The 17804-nt window shown below is 53.4% G+C and overlaps 1 protein-coding gene across 6 annotated transcripts; it reads right to left on the bottom strand.

Annotated features, from left to right (window-relative positions):
- Positions 1–650: 650 nt before the first annotated feature.
- Positions 651–16209, bottom strand: BRPF1 (bromodomain and PHD finger containing 1). Of its 6 annotated transcripts, none has more exons than XM_043442579.1 (14): positions 15862–16209; positions 13409–14017; positions 9025–9984; positions 8051–8213; positions 7389–7520; positions 6865–7011; positions 5785–6094; positions 5139–5459; positions 4532–4816; positions 3891–4038; positions 2956–3092; positions 2735–2853; positions 2235–2389; positions 651–1498 (listed from the first exon to the last, which is right to left on the bottom strand). In XM_043442579.1, exons 2-14 carry the CDS (start codon positions 14005–14007, stop codon positions 1315–1317), a joined length of 3660 nt encoding a protein of 1219 aa, XP_043298514.1. In that variant the 5' UTR covers positions 14008–14017; positions 15862–16209; the 3' UTR covers positions 651–1314. The 6 variants fall into 6 exon arrangements, with proteins under 6 accessions (XP_043298514.1, XP_043298515.1, XP_043298512.1 ...); XM_043442580.1 differs by having other exon boundaries at positions 6883–7011; XM_043442577.1 differs by having other exon boundaries at positions 2735–3092.
- Positions 16210–17804: the final 1595 nt, after the last annotated feature.

Raw genomic sequence — 17804 nt, 5'->3', positions numbered from 1 at the left:
CTGTGCTTGTCTCTTCTGTAGGACACCAGCCCTCAGATGCCTAGCACTTAAGAGGGCATTCCTCCAGTCAGTGTTTGAAGTGGAAGAGAAGGTGTCAAGGTGGGGAATGAATGAAGAGTCAATCTGCACTCCTGCTCAGTCCTAGCTAAACAGGGGAAGGTCACAGCTATAGTAACTCTGAAGAAGTACTTGGACCATCCAACGGGCAAAGGACTTGAAGCATCTGCAGTTCAAGAAGGCATGGGCACTAAACTCTTCCCTTCCAGCAGTTTGGCATGCTGGTTACAGAACCTGCTTTGCAGACAGGCTTTTATTCAAATCCTAGCTCTACAGCTTCCTTGTTGTGGGAACTTAGGCAAGTTACTTAATTTTTCTAAACCTTGGTGTCTTTATGGAAATAACTATCCTGTTAACTTTCCCCGTAGTTACTGCAAGGACTATACAAAAGTGTGGATCTAAAGGTGCTTCAGCACAGTCTACCAGTCAGTGAAATACACAGGGAATGGGAGCTGTGATATTATCTTTGTCTTACAAATGCAACAGCCAGCAACCACTTGAGCCCAATTATTTCCCATCCCTGAGGGACAGAGCTTCCCTTTTCATCCCTTTGCCCTGGCAGAAGGCAAGAACCAAGAATTCCAAACAGACCATTTATTTTCTAAGAATCAATATATTTTCTTCCTTTGAAATAAATACAAACCAGTTTGAAAGGTGGGGGAATCTATGGGAAGAAGGGAAGTGGGGACAGGCCCCAGTCTTTTTTTTTTTTTTTAGTACCAAATGACTCTGGCGCGACCCGGAAACGCAGTTACAAATGAGAATAATTTAAATTCTCCGCTAATTACAGTATTTACAACAGCAGGGGAGGGGGTCACCTAGTGCCCCTCTTCCGGGCTGGACAGACATCAGTCCCACTGCTAGGCTGGGCGGATGCCCGCTCACCACACCACCTCAGGGGCCTCAGGCCACTAGGCAGTTAGGGACTCTCCCGGCACGAGTAGGCAGAGGTGGTGGGATGGCCTGTTTTACACAGTGTCCTAACCTTGGCCCACCACCCTGCACTATAATGCCGCGAGATCTCGGGAGCTTTCTGGCCTGTGGGACCTCCCCTCTCATTGCGCAGAGCCCCCAGGGGCCCTTGGAGTGTTCTGTACAGTCCAGCTGCACTCAGGGCGGGAGGGACCTCCCCCACCCAGCTTCCCCTGAGACTGGCCCCAAGACCAGGAACGAGTCAGTGCAGAGGCTGGCGCCACTCCAGGAGGTGAGCCACGGGGAGGAGAGGCGGCAGGGCGCTGAAGGCTGGGCTGGGCAGCATCAGTCACTGTCGCTGGTCTCGCTGCTCTGCTCGCCCTGCACCTTGCTGCGGTGCTGCAGGGCCCTGTGGTAGGCTATCTGGACTGACTTGCGGATGTTAGATTTCCGGCCCTCCAGCATCTTCTCCTTGTCAAGGTCCTGGTTCACGCCCAGAGGAACCAGCTTAGTCCTGGGCAGCCACTGCCTGTAGGATGAGACGAGGATTAAGTAAGTCATCTCTTATCTCTGGGAGGACAACAAGCACCAGCCTCCCTCACTTGTTACTTCCTTCAGAAACTCCTAAGGGCCCATTCTGGGCCAGGCTCTGGTAGGAGTTACAGAAACCGAGAGATGCAGTCCCTGCCCTCCAGGAACTGCTCACAGGCTAGTGATGAAAACAGCCCAGTTGACAGTCACACCGGGGGATAACCACAGGGTATTTATGAGTGCAAAAAGGAACCGTGACCTAGCCTGAAATAGATACCTTGTCCCATGGGCTCCAGGCAGACTTAACTGACATTAGATATCTTCCGCAGACAATTAACAACAACAAACGACTACACTTGTAAATGTGACAGAACAGGGATTCAGACACCCAGTGATTATGTCTGCTTTATCCCCCACATCTTGTCACCATGGAGGCAGAGGTGGGAAAACTAAATCTAGAAGCCACCTTAGTCTGGGTGTGGAGCCACCCCTACATTTTTCACAGTCACTCATGGTCCTCTGTTTTCTAGCTACAGCTGTTTGTCAGCTGCTGCCCACTCAGTCTCTCAGACTCTTGGTCAACACAACCCTTTTGCTCAGCGATCTAAGTCCCTCCCCCACTGATTTATGATCGCCCAGGCTGTCAGTGCTGGAGTTTCCTGGCAGCCTGCCCCCAATAGCCAGGGTTGCATCTGTGGCTGTGAGTCACATCAACTGCTCCCCTCCTCCCTTACCAGGTTCTCTTGTTGTCAAAGAAGAGGACGAGGTAGAGATGCTCTCGGGCTTCTTGGGTCATCTGTTCCCCAAGTTTCAGCACCTCCAATGGGGGCACAGGGATGGGAACCCCATGGTGGAACATACCTTCCCGGGGCATCTTTGGATCAATGATCTAAGGGTGTAATAAGACCTTGGTTAGTTCAGTCTCCTCCTTCCCCCAGGCTTACCCTATCCAAGAATTTGGAGACTACCTCTGAAGAGGGGACAGAAAAATGTAATCATCTAACTAGGGTTGCAATCCTGACCCTCGGCTTCTTCCCATGCTGAACTATTTCAGAGCCCAAGAGGCAAAGAGAAGAGAAAGGGATGGATAGAGAAACTAACGAGGGACCTCTGAGTGACTATCTGCTCAAGACTCGTGCTCTGCAGCTCAGCAGAGAGTAGGAGGTCTGCTGCTTTTGAGTGTATGTCTTGGGGCTGGAAGACAAGGGGTATGACGAGAAAAGCAGAAGCCTACCAGAGCTGGGTACGATGGATACCCTCGGCATTTGGCCCACACCAGGTCCAGAGCATCCAGGGGGGAGTCCTCATCCTCTGATAGCCAGCCAGCTCCCCGGCCCAGACTCTTCCTTACAACTTCACAGGAATGGGAGAGAGGGGACGGATCAGCAGCCAGGGGTCTGGCAAGGCCCTGACACCAGGCCCCCGGCACCCCTGGCTTTGGGCGGGCGTACTTACTGCTGTGGCCCACGCCGCGGCCAGTGCCCACGGAGTAGGCCTCATTCTCAGTGCCTGAGGTATCTTCGCTGCTGTCCTCTGGGAATGTGCCCCGAGAGAAGGAGGGCTTGCCCCGGCCTTGTTTTGAAGGCGTTGTGCTGTGGACAAAAGGGATGCTCAACTCAAGAGGAGGGTGAGAGTGGGGAATGGCATGGTGGTGTCTTCTCTTGGCCCCTAAGGTCTAAGACTTTTGGAAAGCAGAGGCTACTTGAATAATTTCAGACTTAAGTGCCCTCAGGGATTTGGGGGTGATCTGACTGAAGTGGGCTGGATACAGCAGTAGTGATGAGTGTATGCCCCATCTTAAGGCAATAGTGGCCAGAACTGCTAGGTCTGATTTTTAAAGGGAATACAGAAACTGGGAATTTTATGTGGCACTTCTGGGTTTGTTTTTTTTTTAAATATCATGCTGGCCAAACAAAATATGTCTGTAGGCCAAATCCAGGTCACCACAAATCAGTTTATGCACTCTGTTCTAAGTGAAAAGTGAAAGTGTTAGTTGCTCAATCATGTCCAATTCTTTGCAACCCCATGGACTGTAGCCCGCCAGGCTTCTCTGTCGATGGGATTTCCTAGGCAAGAATACTGGAGTGGGTTGCCATTCCCTTCTCCAGGGGATCTTTCTGACCCAGGGATCGAACCCGGGTCTCTCACATTGCAGGTGGATTCTTTACCATCTGAGCTACCAGGGAAGCCCTCTGTTCTAAAGCATGAACTTAACCAAGGATGGTCCCCTCTATTTCATTATGGTGACAATCTCATCTGTTCTATTTATTTTGCAGAGAACCTTTGGTCTGAGCCATCTTAACCTAGGTGGAGATGGCTGCCACCACACTCCCCACAGGGAAATTTGGAAGGCCGTCCTGGAGGCAGGTTTAAACCTAGAGGGCTGGTACCTGGTCCGGTCGGAGGCAGCACTGCTGCTGCTACTGCTGCTGGATTCTGAGTCTGAGCTGCTCCGAGGAAGGCTGCAGTCATTACGATACACCAAGAAACTCTTCTTTACTGGCTGGTTTCCACCGCTGAAGCCGTTGGCTGGTAAGTCTTGGTTGGGGGTGGGGCAGGAGGGAAGGAATCAGTCAGTAAGATGCAGATCAGAGATCTACCAGGGTAAGAGGGACTCAGAGCCTGGCTTTCCGTTCTGTGCTGGAAAATTCCTCCAACCTTGGCCAGCAGAGCCAGCTCTGTGCAGTGTCCACCACTGCTGGCCACAGCCCTGCACCACCCCTTGCATCTCCCTTGGCAGTTACTAGCCTTAGGACACGAGTGGCTTAAAGGAGATTTCCCCAAGGAGAGTGAGAAGAGAAAAGGTGAAGTGATAAAATGGAGGGCACCCTGGATGGGAATCTGGTTGGGTTAGTGTCTCTGGGCTTCAGTTTCCCCAGCTATAAAGTGAGGAGGTTGACTGACAGGCTTCCTAAGGGCCCTTCTAGCTCTGATATATTAAGGGCAAATGAAGGGCTAGGTGGGAGTTATACTGGGAAGGAGGGCAGCTTTGCTCACTCTATTGGAGGGGCTGGGTGATGGTGAGGCTCACCCATTGGGGGGTCTTCTGTGGATTTATCACTGTCGCTGTCTGAACTCGAACTGGGCCGAGGGCTCCTACCCCGCTTGCGCTGACGTAGGGAGCCCATGATGGGGAGCTGGGGGGGCCCCACAGGACTGCCTCCGTGGCTGGGGGTCATCTGGCTCTCCCGGTTTTTGGGGGGCCGGCCCGGCCTCTTGGGCGGTCCAGCTGTCTTCGGGTTCTTTTTGGAGAACAGAACTGAGGTTCTCCTGCCCACCTCAAGTGCGGGGGTTGAGGACATGTTGGGACCCAGGCCTGGAGCAGAGAAAGAGAGAAGGAGAGTCGGTGAGGGGCCTGAAGTGGAAGGGCGTCTGTCTACGGTAGGCCCTAGGGATATAGGACATAACTTCAGCTAGAGTAGGGGAGATCGTTTGGGGGGCAGGGAGTTGGGAACACTGTCTCTCACACAAATAGCCAGAGAGAGGCAGCTAAGAGGCCCCTGAAGGGGGAAGGAGGGAGAAAGTGCAGCTAGCTGAGCAGGAGGGACCTCTGCCTGGGGGGGTGGCAGGGGCTGAGAGTGTGCTGCAGAGTCCCAGTCTGGCTGGCCTTGGGGTCCGTCATGCCATGGGGTTCAGACCTTTGCTTGTCTCCTGGCTGCTGCTCTCCTCGGCGGCACTGTCTGTCTGCCCGTCCTTGTCACAGGCCGCTGGGTGGGGTGTCAGGCTGCCCCGGCTGGAGGGGCCGTGTCGCTCAGGCCCATCCCGTCCAGTCTCCCGCTGGTGGGCAAGCTTCCTCCGCAGTGCCGTCATCTCTTTCTTGATCATCTTGGCGCGCCGAGAGCGGCCCACGCTCTGCTTGCTGGCATTCACCTCATCCAGCCGTTCAAGCAGCAACTTTAGCTGCTCTTCCACTGGCAGGTGCTTCTGGTTCTCTAGCAGGACCAGCCGCTCTTCCTCTGCTGCAGAGGGGTGGGAACAGGGGATGAGAGGTCAGTCTCAGGGCAGCCCGCTGGGCCCCGTGAACCTGGGCAGGCAACCAGAAAGTCACTCTTCTCCCCTCCGCTTCTCACCGGGAACGGCTGTAAAATAGTAGCACCAAGATGTAGAAAGGCGGGGATTGCTCTCCATTCACCCAGTCTGGCTTCGAGAGCATTCCTGGGGCTAGTTTGCCACTGCTCAGACTAGCTGCTTCCTGCCTACACTGCCTGCTCCCAGGAGGGGACTTTTGGAAAGCTGTTCATCCCTGGCATTGGCCTCTACGTGTATGTGTGACTTATCACCCACCATCTTCGGTGTGGTGTGGGGCCTCGTCTCCAGTCAGGCTGTGGGGGATATGCATGCCCGTCTCAAAGTCAATGCCCATTTTTTCTGCCTGGCGCCGGGCCTGGCGGAGCACCGCGCCACCCTGCTCACGGAGCCGCACTGCTGCCCGGTAGAAGATGGTATCCTTGGCATTATACTTGAGGCAGTTGCTGACGATGAGGTTGAAGTCCTCCTCAAAATCATCAAAGTTCAGGTAGCGGTAAGCCTCCAGGTTCTGCTTCATGGTGAAAAAGTCCATAGGCTTTTTGATGTGGTCGAGGTAGTCAGGTACCTGGAGAACACGGGAGGTGGCTAAGTGGAGGTATGTTCCTCATTCCCCCTGACCCCGTTCCTAACAACCTCCCTTGAAATGCATCCAGCAACCTCCTCCTACTATAGTCAGAGGCAGGCATATAGCACAGGGGAAAAGAAAGCTGGATTCTAGTCTGGACTTTTCCAGTCACAAGCTGTGTGACCTTGGCAAGCCTCTTAGCCTCGCAGGGCCTTCTTTTCCTTGCTTGGAAAACAGTAATGAAATTATAGCCAAATCCTAGAGCCACATGAGGTCTTAATAAGAAAACGGCTAGGGGGTCCTCTGGAAGTAACACCACCCTGCATGCCTCTAGCTCTTTTGACTTCTCAGTAAGCCGTGTAAGGAGGCTGCTGCCTCAGGCCTCTCATTCTATACCTTTTAGAGAGAAGAGTCTGCCAGGCAGGACCTAGGGCTTCAGAGATGGTTCTTTAGGTGCTGAGCCTTCTAAATTCTCCGTTCTAGGGTTCAGCACCCGGAAAGTGTCTTCCTGCCCTGGGCTTATTCACTTGGCAGACTCAGTCCCTGCCTCTGGGGAAGGAGTGCAGACTGCCTCCCATTCTGGGCCCTTGAGGTACGACAGGGACAAGACAGAGTCCGGATGATGCCTGTGGCTCCGGTTCACCCCGGAGCCCCAGAGCCGCCAGCCCCTCTCTTCATGGTCCCCTCCTAGCCCCCGGCCCAGACCTGCGGCAAGGGTCCATCTGGGAGAGGAACAGAAAGAAGGTGGAGTGAGGGGAAGGGATTCTTACTTCGTCCAATTCGGTTACCTCAGACAGAGGGACCGGCTCGCTGAAGATGTTGCCCGTGTCCTTCTCTTGGAGCTGCTCCAAGGTTTTTCGAAGGAGGATGAGGAAGGGGGTCAGCTGCATCTCCATGGCGATCTGTTGGACCTTGATCTGACAGACATAAGGCCCCATCAGCCAGGCCCAGGCTGGTCCCTTGGTGGAGGGGTCAGGGGAGGTGACTGTAGCTGGTGTGGGGACTCGCTTCCTCCCCACCCCACACCACTGGGTGCACTTCACTACTGCGGACTTCCCCTTCCTTGAACTCCCAGAACCAGCGACCTGCATCACATCATTAAGGAGTCCATTCATAAAACTCTCCTGTGACATTCTGCTTCTGATGAGCCTGCGAGCAAACCGAGCTCCAGGTTACCTGACTCTCACATTAGCTGCATCCCTTCCCGGCCAGGGGACGCACACTTTTCTGTGTTTTCTGTTTTCCTGGGTCTGTTTTTTCCACTATAAAGAAAAGCTGGTCCGGGAACACTCACCGTCTCCCTTTTGAGTTTCTCCCGCTTGCGAATCAGCTCCACCAGCAGCCGTGCTCGCTCCAGGTCATGCCGAAGCCGCTGCCAGGACTTAAGCTGTTCTTTGAGGGCCCAGTTCTTATCCTCGGAATCTCTCTGAAGAGGCAAAAGGGGGATCAGGAGATGATGAGAGAGCCAGAGGTGACGAGAGCCCAGGAAACTTGGGTCAAGGGCAGGAAAAGCCAAAGCTGGGAGCACAGTGATCTCTTGGTAGGCTCGCCAGCTAATGTGGAAACTCTGCAACGCACTGTGTCTGTTGAGCCCAGCAGAGTTGGTGCTTGGTATATGCTTGTTGTGAATGAAAGGATGAACACAAGGAATAATGCATGAAGGATAATGTGTAAGGATTTCATCCTTAGCCTGATTTAAGGTCTAGTTTAAAGGAACAAACAGCCCAAGCCCTCAGGCATTGGAAACTGCAGTCACAAATCTCTGTTCTGGGGACCTCCCTGGTGGTCCAGTGGTTAAGACTCTGTGCTTCCAATGCAGGGAGCACGAGTTTGATCCCTTGTTGGGGAACTAAGATCCCACATGCTGGGTGGTACAGAAAAACAAGCCAATGTAAGTCTCTGTCCTCATCCCCCAGGCATTAGTTCCCAGAGCCCACAGGGAATCTGACATAGTACCCCGACTTGGTCACAGTTCCTCTGAGACTGCAGGTGGGTCTGCAGGCGACGCAGCAGCGGGACCCCATTCCGCGACTGCCTCTTCAGCGTCCAGTAGCTGTGCAGCCTCTGCATGAACTGGCTCTTCCTTTGGATGGTCAGGCGGTTAGTGATTTTACTGAGCCTGGGAAACAGGACAGCAAAGAGAAGAAAAACCTCTTGGGCCTTGATTTTCTCACGGAGAACAGGGGACTTTGGCTCATGAGAGTTTCTGCGTGGGGCTGAATAGGGAATAAATCTATCGTCAAGAAGGCCTGTGACACTGGGCTAGGGCAAAGAAGAGCAAACACAGCTGGATGTCAAGGGCACTTCAGGAGACAGGAAGCCAAGCTCCCAGTACTAACCCTGTTCACCGGTGGCGGGGAGGTGAGTGAGCCTGGCCCCTAAGACTGCTTATTGTCACTGCAGCCCCGAGTTCTAACTGACCCTGGGACACCCAACTCGGGCTGAGTCTGGGAAGGTTTTAAGATGAAGTACTACAACATGGCAGTCACCTACAGGAAACTGTCTAGGTAGCACAAGAGAAAGTGAAAAGTAACTGATGCTCACAGCCCTCAGTTGTGGCCATATCACAACTCCTTGAGCATTTCCTTCCCTCTTTTCCATTCTGTTCTCCCTTCAGAGTCAGACTATTTCTTCCACTGTGGCTGGTGGCTACTCCACCGTCTTCCTAACTTACACCACCCCAGCAATATGGAGGGCAGTTTCAAATACACCTGCCCAGTCGGCCAGAGAAGAGCTGAAGTCTCTGGTTCCTAACGTCAAAGTCAGGTGACCTGCTAGAGCTAATCTCTTTTGATATGAAAAACAACCACCACCTCTAGGTAGCTCCTGACAGGAAGAAGAAAACCCAAGCCTGTCACTCCACTCAGGGGACTGTCAGTCTCCAACAGGGCTCCTTCCCTCCCTGGCCCGCCCATCTGCTCCCCCCGTACCTGTGCGGTGGAATGCAAGGCACAGACACCACGGGGGCCGCTGCCCGTTTCTCTGCCAGGATCTTCCGCGCCTTCTTCATCTTGATCCGGGACTTGGCTTTGGCCTTCTTGACCTTCTCTGAGCTCCAACTCTTACCCTCATCTTCCTCCTCCTCCTCATCCTCCTCCCCTTCACTGTGAGACAGGGCAGGCAGGCGGCGTGCTGAACCTGGGGGTGTGTGGATGTCGCAGTAGGCGGTCTTGCGAACGCTGAAGGAGGTGCCATTGGCACCTGTCTCCCGCACAGGCTCCATCTTCATGTAAAGGCCAGCCTGTTGGGCACACGTCACGTGGAAGGCTGTGTAGCAGTTGGCCTTGTGGCACTGGATGCAGGCCCCTGAGCCCCGCTGTTTGCAAATGTAGCAGGTCAGCTTCCAGCGTGCGGGCGGGATGTGCTCAATGCTGTCAATGGGCTCCAGGAAGACCGTGTTGGCAAAGCAGACCTCGGGGATCCAGAGGGCACACACCACATGGGCCCAGCGCCCATCATCTGTCTGCTTGAAGGCACCACCTTTGTTGGGGCACAAGGCGCAGTCCACAGCGCGGGAGGGTGACTGCAGGCAGCGGCGGCACAGCCACTGGCCCTCAGGGATGTAGGGGACACCGTAGCACTCCTGGTGCACGGCCAGGTTGCACATGTCGCAGAAAAGGATGACATTGCTGTTCTGGCACTCGCCGTCATTGCAGATACAGCACACAGCATCCTCGTCTACGAGCGCATTGGGGTCGCCTTTATTGTGGCTCTCAAAGTACGACTCTTTCTCCAGCCGGTCCATTAGGTACTCAAAGATCTCCTGCGGAATGGGACTCACACCCTCCGTCTTCCGCCGCTCGTTCATGATATCTAGCCAGATGTAGTCCTCCTCATCCATGTCGTACTCAACTTCCTCATCCAGCTCCTCGGCCGACTTCTCAATATACCTGCAGTGCACACAGCAGCTCGGCATCAGAAGGTTGAGATTTCCCTCCCTTAAAGAACGTGAGTTACATCTGCCGAGCACTCACCCTGTTCCAGGCCCGGGCCTTGATGTGTATGTTGTCTCACTCTAGCCTCACCTTTACTCCAGGCACCGTAAGGCCTGTCATCATTCTTGTTGTGCCGAAAAGGAAACCTAACGTTTGGGGCAGTGAATTCACCTGGCCCGGCTCTCTTGTGAGAAAGTGGAAGAGCTGGGATATGAACCCAAGTATGCCGAGCTCAAAGCTCACGTCCTAGCTGCCACACTGCCTCCTTTCAGATGCAGAGGCTCAGCAAGATCCTGAAGGGAGAAGGATGGGGCGGCTAGGACCCGTGACTGCAGTGGTCTGGGTGATGGTACAAGCAGTCGGGGGCAGGAAGGTCCTCAGTTTTCACTTGCCAATTTACATTTAAGTTGTGTGAGTACCAGCTGGCTGTGTCCTGAATGGAGCTGCTGTAGATCTTCTCCCAGCTGGTGCAGCAGCAGCTCAGGGCTCCCTCAGAATCTAGGTACTCTTTGCTCTCTGGAAAGCCTTGGGAGATAACAGTCAGGATAGCTAATATTTACTGAGCATTTACTATGACCGGGCATTGCGCTAAGTTATCACAGTTATCTTCCCCACAGTCCTTGGGTCAATGTTCTTCTTGCCCTCACTTTATAGAGGAGGAAACCGGAAGCTTTGGGAAGTTAAGTGCCCCACACAGGTGGTTCACACAGCCAGCAAGTGGCAGAGCTAGGATTCAAACTCCACTCCACAGCACTCACTGGGCCCGAGGGACTGCAGCCAGGGCGGCTCCAGGCGCTGGGGTACATAGCAGGCTCCCCACTCCCCTGCTGTGTGCACTCCAGGTGGCCTGACTCTGCCACCGTAAAGCTACAGGGAGCAACGACGGAAAAGAACATGGCTTTGGCCTCTAACACATCTGGAGTTAGGTCCTGGCTCTGTTACTGTGGGACATCCAGGACATCCCTGCTCTTTTCTAAACCTCAGTTTTATTGATGAGAGAATGAGGATAATACTCCTCATTTCCTAAGACGTCAGGATTACATGCAATTACAAAAATGAATGGACTAAACCAAGTGGTACATAGCAGGCCCTAGATAAATGTTAGTTCCCGGGCCTCCACTCTGCTCGCCATAAGGAAAATGTGACTCTGCTAGCTGGAGCAGGCCAGGCAAGCACAGGCTCCGGAGCTGTGCTCTGGGTGACAGCAGGCAAGTGAGCTAACCTCTCAGGGCCTTGGTTTCCACATCTGTAAAGTGGTGATACTAACCTGAACCTCTTTCACACAGCTGTTCGGAACATTAGATGAGTTAATATAAAGTGCTCAGAACAGTACCTGGAGCAAGTACTCAATACATGTTAGCTTGATTATTAGCTTTGGTATAGCTCTGCCCGACCCTGTCTTGCATTATAACTGTTTTTGTGTCTTAACCCCTCCACTACTGGATAGAGGCAAGGACCATATCTGATTAACCACACAGAAAGAGGCAGTCAGTGTTGTTCATGCGAAGGACATTTTGAGAGTGGAAGGGAAGAGAGACTAAAGTGCTGTGTCTGTCAGAAGCAGCTTCTTGCTTAGCCCTTCACCTCGTCCCCAAGGTGACTGCAACATCTTCATCCTTGAAAAAGGGTGTGGCTCAGGGCTAGTGTGAACCATCTGGCCCATTCCAGGCCTTGGCAGCAGCTCTCAGCCTTTTCTCTGCCATGACACGCGTACATTGTGTGATGGTGCAGAGCACACTCCCACAGTACACTCAGATTACAGGCTGTGGCGCAGATAAGGTAGGCTGCGTGTCATGTGCGATTCCCGACACACCAACTGACACTCCACCCTCCCTCTCCCCCTCAACAAAGTTTATCAGATGCGAGCAAGAGCAGTGGTATTGTTAGAGAGATGACCTCGAATCTTCTCACATTTACATAAAAAGTAAATAATTTCCCAAACAGGCAGTTCTGCTAGCAGTGGTAACAAATTCCATGCAACACACCTCCCGACTGATGGCAGGGGGCCAGCCGAGAGCCGCTGCCTGGAGAACAGATCTGATCCACAGGAGGGAAGAGCGACTCTGAGCGGAAGGAGGAAGAAAATGAACAGGAGCTAAGCTGTGCTGCCTCAGGGAGCAGAGAGTGCTGAAGAATCAGGAGGGGAGAGGGGTCTATGCGTTGGGAGGTGGGCACGGCAGTGAGCACTAAGAGATAAGAGAGACGGTGAAAAGCCAGGACATGGAGCTGGGCTGGACAGATGGAAGAATGGAAGAGGGGAGGAAAAGACAGGCTGGCATGTGAACAGAGGTGAGAGGAAAGAAAATCACTTGAGTTCCCCAAAATTTGCTTGTAAAGAACTGAGATTTAGTACTTACTATTGCACTTTTGGTAAAAACTACCTTTCACATAAAAACCTTTCTAAGAAGTCCTTGTCAGAGATCAGGCCTTCTGATTAGCTGATACCAAAGACAGCTTCTTAACTAACTCACCCAAGTGCCCACTTTGACTTGGATGCCAAGACTCTCAGAAACAAGTTTCACACTTGGTGTTTATTCCATCCTTTAGCTAGGGTTTCTGAATGTAGTTTCACCACCATACTTCCCCCACTCTATTTTTTTTACCTCATGTTGAAGGAATTTAGCCTTTCAACTGTGATTTTTATTAGGAGCCACTGTGACAAATTTTTAGAAGGAAGTGGAATACCAAGAAACAGTTAAATGAAATAAAAGGGTTCTTGGAGGAGTATGAAACATAGGTGATGAAAACACTGCTTCTGCATGCTGAAGGACGGGTGACAATAACCAGGCAAGTAACGGGGAAATTACGTATGCAGATTTACAAATAGCTTTTAGGACTCTATGAAGTCAATGTCCCTAGTCTTCTACATTGAGGCTAGCAGAGGAATATTATTTCTGCACTGTAGATGGGGTCACTGGAACACCAAAAGCCAGACAGATGCCTTTCCCAAGGTCACGGTGATGGAGTAGAAAGGGTCAAGAACAACAAATGGGCCCTCTGATACTGTAGAAATAGTGCCACTTTGGAGTCAGAGGAGTATGGGTTTGAATCCAAGTTCAGCTATCTACTGGCATGTGACTGCTCATAAGTCTGGTCCTTCTTCAGGACTGTGGTTTCCTCACCCGTGAATAATACCTACCTGAGCGAGCTGTGAGAATACGACAGGGAATGGCTATAAAGCACCCAGGGCAGGGCCCGGCATGTGGCAGTGTACGGAAGTGCCATCACCACTAGCTGGGGCACTTCTGCCTTGGCAGGGCCAGTGTGTTGCTGCTATGCTTCACCTCTGCCATTTCCTATCTGTTGCTTGTCACCTATTTTTGGCTCCTAAGCCCTGCTTGACCAGTTTTCCAGAGTTGGGAGGTGGAGGTGGCCTTACCGGTAATAGGAAGTCGGCCGGGGCGGGGCATCAGGGGTGTCCTGCTCCAACTCCCGGTAGACCACCTCTGGCAGCTTGGGAGTGGTGCTGGCAGAAGCGTTGTGGTGGTGGTGATGGTTGGAGTCCTTGCGTTTCTCCTTGTTCTTATGCTTGCTTGACTTGGGAGTAGCGGCCGGTGTCTCGGTGTTCTCCTTATTGCTGCCGTTCTCAGGGGCCTCCTCGGGGGCCTCCTCATCCTCAGACACCACATCCAGGTTGTCAAAGATGCTAATGCGGTGCACGCGGCCGTGCAAGTCCACTTCCACCATGCGCTGGGCCTGTGCGTAACTCATCACCTCACGGCTGGGTGACTGGGATACCTCTGAGGGGCTGGGCGACTGCTTGTTGGCTGGGCGTGACTGGCGCCCCTTCTTCTTGTGCTTTCGGAGTGGCGTCTGCTGTGGGGGCGGTGGGTTGTCATGGTCATAGTGGTACAGATGGTACTCAATACCACTGTAACTCTTGTAGACCTTGCGGCAGGTCTCCACGGGGCACTCATAGGGTGGCTTAGTGGCCCGCAAGTTGTGGCAGAAAGTCTTCACGTCAAAGTCCACCCCCATGCTGTCACATCTAGAATGTACAGATCAGTTAGCGTAGGCCCGGGCCACCCACTCCGCTCTCTCCAGCCCTCCCTCTCCCCAAGGGTCCTGGCCAGCCAACCTCTACAGCAGATCCAAATGCCATCTCGTCCACACCATGGCCATGGTCTTGGCATTATTACCTCTTGTCTGATCATTCTGCCCTGTGTCTCAGTTCTAGCTTTATCTCACATAAACGTGTCCAGAATGATCTTTCTACCAAGTAGCATTAATCATATCAGTGTCTTGATTAGAAGCCTCCTGATGCTCCCCACTGATTTCAGGATAATATCCACATTCCTTATGATGACAGTCAGGGTGTACCTTTCATTCTGTGGCCTTAGTCTTCCTTTCTAGATCCTTCTTTTCACCAGTTATAGCTGTATTTCTGTCTAACCAGGGCAACCTGCCATTCCCTGAATGTTACCAGCTCTCATTCCTGCAAAATGATCTCTATTTAAAATGCCTTCCACCCTCCCTGATTAGTGAGCTCCTACTCATTCTTCAAAACATGGCTCAAATGTCACTTCTGTTATGATTTCTTCGTCTCTCTCACAGAGAGCTGTGTTTCCACAGCATTTCATCCTCACCTCCACCACGGCACTCACCACACTGAAAGTTCTGTCTCCTTCCACTAGACTGGGAGCTGTACAGTGCAGACACGAGAGCCTACCTACTTCCGTAGCCCCAGAACCTGGCATGCAATATTGTTTTGGCAAATGAATGAATAATTTGTTGAATGAATAGCTAAATGAAGGGATCACCAGATTAGGGACGGAGATGGATGAAGGCTAGTGTCAGCCCATGTGGAAGTTTGAATTGGTGGCCAAGATGATTTGGTCCTGGACTCCAGCAGAAATACATGGTTGACTTTCTGAGGCCTCTAGGGTAAGCCTATGCCCTGGCCTTGGGGATGACACCAGGCCTTAACAGTACAAACAGGAACATGGCAGTCCAGGCACACTCAGCTCCATGCTGGTCCTTAGAGCCCTCCCTTCCTTCTCTCCAGTGTTCCTGGGTGAGTGGAGACAGCAGATGGCACCAGCCCCCAGGAAGCCCAGCTTGGTCAGAGATTGCCCCAATTTCTCCAGGCCCAGCTGAATTCAACAATTTAACTATGGGCTGGGCACCATTCCAAGCAAAGCCACCCTGAGCTCCCTGACTAACAAGAGTTGTCTCCTGTGACTTAACCCTGCCAGTGAACTGCTCCAGCCTCTGTCCAAACCCCTGATTGCCATTTCATTAAAACTACTTAAACTGCCCTTACTTCCTACCTGTGGCTATCTTGAAACAAACCAATCAGAAGCACAAACTCTACTGTTTCAATGAGTCCCTGGTGAAGGCTGCAGCTCTGCTGCTCTAGCTCCCGAAGCAGCACAGAGCCCCCGGCAAATGTTCCGCTGGGACTCAGCAGCAGACGCGCAGAGAAGAGACACGGAAACTTAGACCCGAAAGTCCGTGGGGAGGGCCCCAGGCCCTGGGGTATGACGACCGCATCTGCCTAAGGCTCTCAGGGGGCTGGAGGAAGTAGGGGGCGGAGGCCAGAGCGATCAGGCCAGGCCCAGGCGGTGCCCGCAGCCCTCTCCCGGATGCGGCGACGTTTCCCCTTGATCAAAGTGTACAAGTTGAACAAGGCTCTCCTCCTGCTATTGACCCAGGCAGCCCCGAAGGGATACACTGTTGCCCAGGGATGCGGGCGGGGGGCGAATGCACTGTCACTTCTTCCGGCTGGAGTGGCCCGAACCTCGGGCTGGGCAGTTTCAGTGCATGCCCCACGAAACTAGCCTACCCCTTCCCGGCTTGCCACTCCCGCCCTGGTCCCTGGCCCACACTCACCGGCCACCTCGAGTCCGGGCTCATCGCCGGGGACGCCCGCCGGGGCTCCGACCCCACTTAGGGAGGCCGGCGGGGAAAGACGGGCCGGGGAGGGAGAGCCCCAATTCCGGAGACTGCAGACCACGCCACCCCGACCCCCTGCCGCCCCACGCTCTGGCCCGGCTCCCTGGGATTCCCGCGCTGACCCCTGCCGCTCCCAGTCCCGCTGGCGCCCGAGCGTCTCAATTCCGGCGGCCGCCGCCCCTTTCGAAGGCCCCTAGGTTGCCGGGTCTGGGGACCCGGCGCCGCCGGAACAATGGAGGCTCCCGGAGGCAGCGCGGGGACGGCGGCGGCGGAGACGGTGGCGGCAAAGGCAGTGGCAGCGGCGGCGGCAGCAGCAGCGGCGACGGCGTCTGCGCAGGGTAAACTTGGCGCCGCGGCGCTGCCGAGCTGCACTTTCGCCACAGATCCCCGCCCGCCCGCTGAGGCTCGAGAGGCCATTCTCTGGGATTCGGAAGGGCCCCTGGACACCTTACAGGGCTTTTCTAGCGCCTCCATCTTAGATCTGAGTTTCTGGAGACAGAAGTTGCGCTACTTGGGATCCGGAGTGGTCGGGCCGTTTGTAGCGAATCTGCCGGCACGGACGGTGAGCGCGGGACTGGGCGTAAGGAGCCCGCCCTTCTCCCTTCCCCCTCTGCCTCTTCCCCCGCCTCCCTCCCTCCTGCTGGCGCCGCGGCTGCGGTAGGGACCTGGCCTTGGTCTCCGAGGAAGGCGGCGAGGCGGGGCCGGAGCCTCGGGGCGGGGCTGGGGGCAGGGCCAGGAGCAAGAGGGACGCGGACTGCAGCCTAAGGGGCACCGGGAGTTATGGGTAGGGGCGGGGCGGGGCTGGAAGAGAATAAGCCAATCTATGGGGCGGGGTTTGCGGGGAGTGGGCGGGGCCATCTGTAAATCAGGCCCCAGTAAGGAGAATAGGGACTGAACTGGGGGTGAGGGGTGGGACTAAACAGAAGAGGGGGGCCTCAGAAGAGAAAGGGTGGGGCTTTGGATGGGCCTGGAACTTGGAGCTGGGCTGGGGAGAAGATAGAGCTGGGAAAAGCCACGCGAGGCTGAAGGGAAAGGGCGGGGCTTGGAAAAGGTAAAAGGGCAGGGCTGAGGAAAGGTGTGGATCTGAAAGTAGCGGCCTGATTGGGGGCGGTGCAAAATGCTGGTTGGGTGTAAAACGGACTGTGTCAGTAAAATAAGATTCAGACGCTGGAACCTTGTAGGTAGGCGGGGAAAGGCTTCATGATGTCAAAACAGCTACTTTTAATGTGACTGGGTCTCTTAGTAGCTATGCGAACTTGGGTAATTTGTTAAAGTCTTCCTATCTCATATTATTTATTTGTAAAGCTGAGCTCGACAACTCTATTGTCAGTTTTGGGGGGGGGGGCTTTTGAGAACTTGGTGCCAAGAAGAGTCTACTTGTAAAACAGTACTTGTTGCTTAGCCTATCCAGTTTTGCCATCAACGGGGAGCGTGAAAGGGTCTGCCAGGGTTCTGGGGCAAAGCCCAAAACATCTGGAAACTTCTAATTTATCTTGGCACTCCAGGAAGAGGTTTGCTGGTTAACATCTTGGCATCTGGAGTCAAACTGTTGGGTTCTGTTTAATAAGTGACTTAACCTCTCTGAGCCTCAGATTCTTCATGTGCAAAAGATAAAACAGTGCTTATCTCACAGGATTGCTGTGAGGATTAAATAAGATGATGCATGTAAATTACTTATCAATGTCTGATATGTAGTGAATACTCAAAGAAAATATCAGCTTTTTAAATATCCTTACTCAAAAAACTTGAACTAGATGGATTAGAGCAGATTTATACAGAATCATCTTAAAGCTGACCCCTTTTGAGGTCAAGAATCCCTTTTAGAATCTGATAAAAGCTACGGGCCTCTCTCCTCAGGGCAAGTGTACACACATAAAGAC

Source organism: Cervus canadensis, chromosome 22 (genome assembly GCF_019320065.1).
Source record: "Cervus canadensis isolate Bull #8, Minnesota chromosome 22, ASM1932006v1, whole genome shotgun sequence".
Classification (NCBI taxonomy): Eukaryota; Metazoa; Chordata; class Mammalia; order Artiodactyla; family Cervidae; genus Cervus; species Cervus canadensis.
This window is presented reverse-complemented; position numbering and strand designations above follow the sequence as displayed.